Genomic DNA, 4,413 nt, shown 5'->3' with positions numbered 1-4,413 from the left:
CCTTTTATAGGCTAGAAACTAGGGCAAATCCTATAGATTGTAAGTAGGCAAAGTCAAGGAGTAACCCTCATGGATTGTACACTCCTCTACCCATACCTCATGCTCCTTGGACAGACTTATCCATAGATTTTGTGCTTGGTTTACCAAGATCTTCTAGAGGTATGGATAGTATCTTTGTTGTAGTGGATAGATTTTCTAAAATGGCTCACTTTATCCCTTGTAGGAAAACAAATTATATGCGCCATGTTGCTGATTTATTCTTCAAGGATGTGGTTAGATTGCATGGGGTACCGCGTACTATTGTCAGTGATAGGGATGTGAAATTCTTAAGCTATTTCTGGAAATCACTCTGGGGAAAGTTGGGAACTAAGTTGCTATTTTCTACTTCTAGTCATCCTCAAATGGATGGTCAAACTGACATAACCAATAGAACCCTTGGTGCTTTACTTCGAGCCATTGTTCAAGAAAAGGTCCAACTCTCATATTACAAAGTTGGGAGGTTCTAGGAGGGTCTTCCCCTAGGATTGCTCATCATATGAACTCAAGAATTCAAGAGTAAGTTCGATTAAGAACTTGAAGGAAAATTCCTCACGATTTCTGGTTGTAATATTCTATCCCTTTACTCGTACAAGACGTGCCTTTTTATAGGCTAGAACTAGGGCAAATCCATTTGGAGTAAGGATTGACAACTTACCTACCTAAACTAGGAATAGGAATTCGGCCCACATAAAGAGCTAGCGCTTTATGGCTTCCCGATAAGGCCCAATAATTAATAATATCTACTAAAAAGGATTAAAACTTGGCAACAACATGTCCTTTGTACGATTAACAACTACTAAACTAGGCAGCTTTAAAACAACTACCAACTAAGCTAACAAGTATGAGATCATTCTTTCACTTCAAACGTACAAGTGAACAAGGTAATTTCATGGTCCATCAAATCTTCAAACTTAGCTTGCTCCTTGCTTGTATGGTGAATGATCAAGGCTCGTAAAGCTTCCTTCACCTTCTTGGATCTTGATCTTGTCATCGGACCACCAATGTTGATGAAAGGATCCTTGACCCAAGGTTGAAATTGTTGTGCACAAAACCACCAAATCTTCCATAAATCCTACTAGACACAAGTCATAATTCCATCCAAATTGAAAATTAAAGAGGGAAAGTAGTTCCTTGGTAAGAGTACCTTCAATCCCTAAGGAGAGTAGCAAACCACAGCTTTCTTTTCCTCAAAATCACTCCACACCAACCTCCTTCCTTCCTTGTTGCAACCTTCTTTGGATTGATTTAAGTTTGAGGTTGATTTTCCCACAAAATCTTGCTAGGAATCAAGATGAAACTTGAAGAAATTTTCTCTCTTTTCTTCCCTTAGAAGTTCGGCCACAAGGAGGAAAAAAAGATGAGGGATTTTGGTTCAATTTTTCAAGATAAAAGCAAAGACTAGTCTTGGTCAAACCTTGGTGAAACTTTGAGGGATGAATAACAAATGGCAAGGTAAAGTTCCATTCCTATCTCTTTGTCTCTCTTGTGTTTCTTATAGCCAATCTATCTTGTGTTCCTCTTATACACTTTCAATACTTTAATCACATAATTCCTCTAGCACCACACCCGTTCTCGTCTGCCAAATATAACGCGCACATCTCACTAGTCGGTCAAACTATCATAATACTCTACGAAACTTAATATGCTCTAAAATATAAAAGAGGAATGATAAAAATCTTGGCTTAACCAATAAAATCACCATAAAATTAAGACAAGCAAAGTAAAATAAAAGAAAATATAAATTAAATTTTTTTCAAAATAAGAGAAAATATAAAATAAATTTTTTTGGGTTCTCACAGTTAGATAGCTTTAGTGTTCCTTATTTGTGTCAATATAATGTAAGGAACTGACATATTACAAAAATGTACATGAATTAAGGAGATTTGCAATGTTTTCAAAACCTCGAAGCAAGTCAGTGGAAAGAATTGTCGGAACCTCAGTGATTATCCCTTTCTTTTTTTTTGTTTTGATAACATAGAGTATACTTATGAGAAAAAAGCATTTATTGTAGTAGTATTAATGCTATGATCCGGATCCCCCACTCTAGTCCATGAAGATTTCACATGTTCAAATTATTCGAGTTTCAAGTTGTGTCGTTTATTTGGTGTTGTTAAGCAAGGGTTTTAATGTTAATTACCTTGCTAATTTAGTTGTTTATCTACTTCAGTTAATTTGGCCAGATTATTCTCAAGATGGACCGACTTTTTGTTATTAATTTTAGGAAAATAAGGGGGTGCTTGGTTCATGCTCCGAAATTGGAATTGGATATGGAATGAATTATAAAAAAATCAGTATGGGTATAAGCTCCTGGTATCATTGAAATCACTACTGCTTGGTACAATTTTTAGTGGAATGGGTATCAAAATTATTATTGCATTTTTGCCCTATCTTTTTCTTTTGTTGGGTTCATTTACACGGGCCTTTAACAGCAATCGCCAGTCATCGACTGCCTTGCTTTCAGCCTATCTGCAGCTATTTCGAAGCCAACCCATCCTCCCACCAGAGCTCTCCTTCAACTTCCAGCAACCAAAGATGCCGTCCACCAAGACCTTCATGATAAAGAAGAAGCTGGTAAAGAAGCAGAAACAGAACAATCCCATCCCTTATTGGATCCGCATGCGCACTGACAACACCATTCGCTACAACGCCAAGCGCCGCCACTGGCACCGCACCAAGCTTGGCTTCTAAATCTTCTACGTCTGCCGTCACCATCATGTTACTTGTATTTGTCTCAAGCTTTTTTACTTCTGCCACCACTATTTTGTTGTAGGTCTCGATCGAATTTCATTTGATTCGAAGTCACAAAATTGAAACTTTAATTTGATTGAAGAAAAAAAAAGAGGGCGAGGAAGGAGTGATACTAGTGAGAGGGAAGGTGAAAGTTTTTGAGATGTTAAGTGATGGCAACAAGAAAATTTTTAGATGCCATGGAGGAGGAGACAAGTGGTGGGAGGTGATGGGGAAGACAAGAGGGAGGATGACGGGATGATGGTGAAGGGGTGAGTGGATAAAAAAAATGTTTTATAAAAATTATCTTGGAATCAAATATAGGAATTAACAAAACCCACTAAATCACTTAGGAATAGAGAGTTGCCAACTTTTTATAATTCATTCCAAAATCTTCAATCCCATACCTATTATCCAAGCACTTAAAATGGACCTCATTCCAAATCTTGAATCCCATGCCCTCAAACCAAGCACCCCCTAAGTGATTCCAAATCACATTAGGATTTCTAGACAGTTCCTAGCTTCATTAGGATTTGAGTTGTAAGAAGCTATAAATAAGCTTCAAACCTACAACAACAAACAGATTTTGATTGCTTAAATAAAATTGAGAGTATTTTCTTGGTTTCTTGCAAGCACCTCTTGAACATCTTAGAAATTTCCTAAGAGAGTTCAACTTGGTTTATCAAACAAGAATCACACTTGTTTGTAGCGCTGTTCTACCAAATTCCTTGGTTTGCTAATTCGTTAAGTCACGGGTTGAGATCGTATCAAGAGTGTTCTCAACTTAGAGGGTTAGATTGGGTCAAAAGAAATTCCACCAAGTAAACCTGGAAAATTTCCATCAAGATCGTGGGAATCGCAAGGATGAACTTCACCAACGTGGAGGAATTCGCATTAGTTGGCATCAAAGCTAGTTGATGGTTTTTCAGGTTATATCCTCTTAATTCCTGCCTTTTCGTGTCATATTCTTGATTCTTAGTTGTGTTTGTGTCTTGTCCTTATTTGATTTTTAATCCAGCAAAAAAAAATATTGTTCACTAATTACTATTCACCGTCACTGTTCACACGCTGTTCATCCGTGGGGAACTGTTCATCAGAGCTAGTTGGTGGTTTTTCAGGTTATATCCTCTTAATTCTAGCCTTTTCGTGTCATATTCTTGATTCTTAGTTGTGTTTATGTCTTGTCTTTATTCGGTTTTTAATCCAGTAAAAAAAAAATACTGTTCACCAATTACTATTCACCATCACTGTTCACGCACTGTTCATCCGAACACAAAAAAAATCTATTTGTGTGTTATCTTTTTTTTGTGTTTTGTGTCTAGTTCAAAAAAAATCTGCTGGTCATAGGGTTTTCTTTGGAGTCTTCGTAGCCGACACCTTGTTTCTTGTTGTTGCATTCAAAAAAAAAAAAAAAAAAAAGAGGAAAGAAAGACAACGGCAACTCATAAAATTCTTGGAAATCTAGAACAAAACCTGAGTTTCTTGAAATTCTTGATTGTTTACAACCACAATCTTGGGATCTTGAAGCTTTAGTCGAGATTCTTGAAAACTTGAAACCCCAAATCTGTCTCGAACCCAAAAATCGTGGGACTTGGGCTGTTTAGGCAGAGAAACTATTTTAAAATTGTGATTCTTGAATTCTGGAAA

At 36.9% G+C, this 4,413-nt stretch overlaps 1 protein-coding gene across 1 annotated transcript; it reads left to right on the top strand.

Moving 5' to 3' along the window:
* The first annotated feature begins 2,571 nt into the window (after positions 1-2,571).
* LOC113713821 (large ribosomal subunit protein eL39x-like) lies at positions 2,572-2,727 on the top strand. The gene has a single exon (XM_027237607.2). It carries the CDS (start codon positions 2,572-2,574, stop codon positions 2,725-2,727), a length of 156 nt encoding a protein of 51 aa, XP_027093408.2.
* The last annotated feature ends 1,686 nt before the right edge of the window (positions 2,728-4,413 follow it).

The sequence above is a fragment of the Coffea arabica genome, chromosome 10c (genome assembly GCF_036785885.1).
Source record: "Coffea arabica cultivar ET-39 chromosome 10c, Coffea Arabica ET-39 HiFi, whole genome shotgun sequence".
NCBI classification, from domain to species: domain Eukaryota; kingdom Viridiplantae; phylum Streptophyta; class Magnoliopsida; order Gentianales; family Rubiaceae; genus Coffea; species Coffea arabica.
Note: the sequence above shows the minus strand (reverse complement) of the source record. Positions and strands in the feature narration are given on the sequence as shown.

Bases quoted from the DNA above. Each gene is read 5' to 3' on its own strand.
- LOC113713821 (XM_027237607.2), top strand. From the start codon at position 2,572: ATGCCGTCCACCAAGACCTTCATGATAAAGAAGAAGCTGGTAAAGAAG.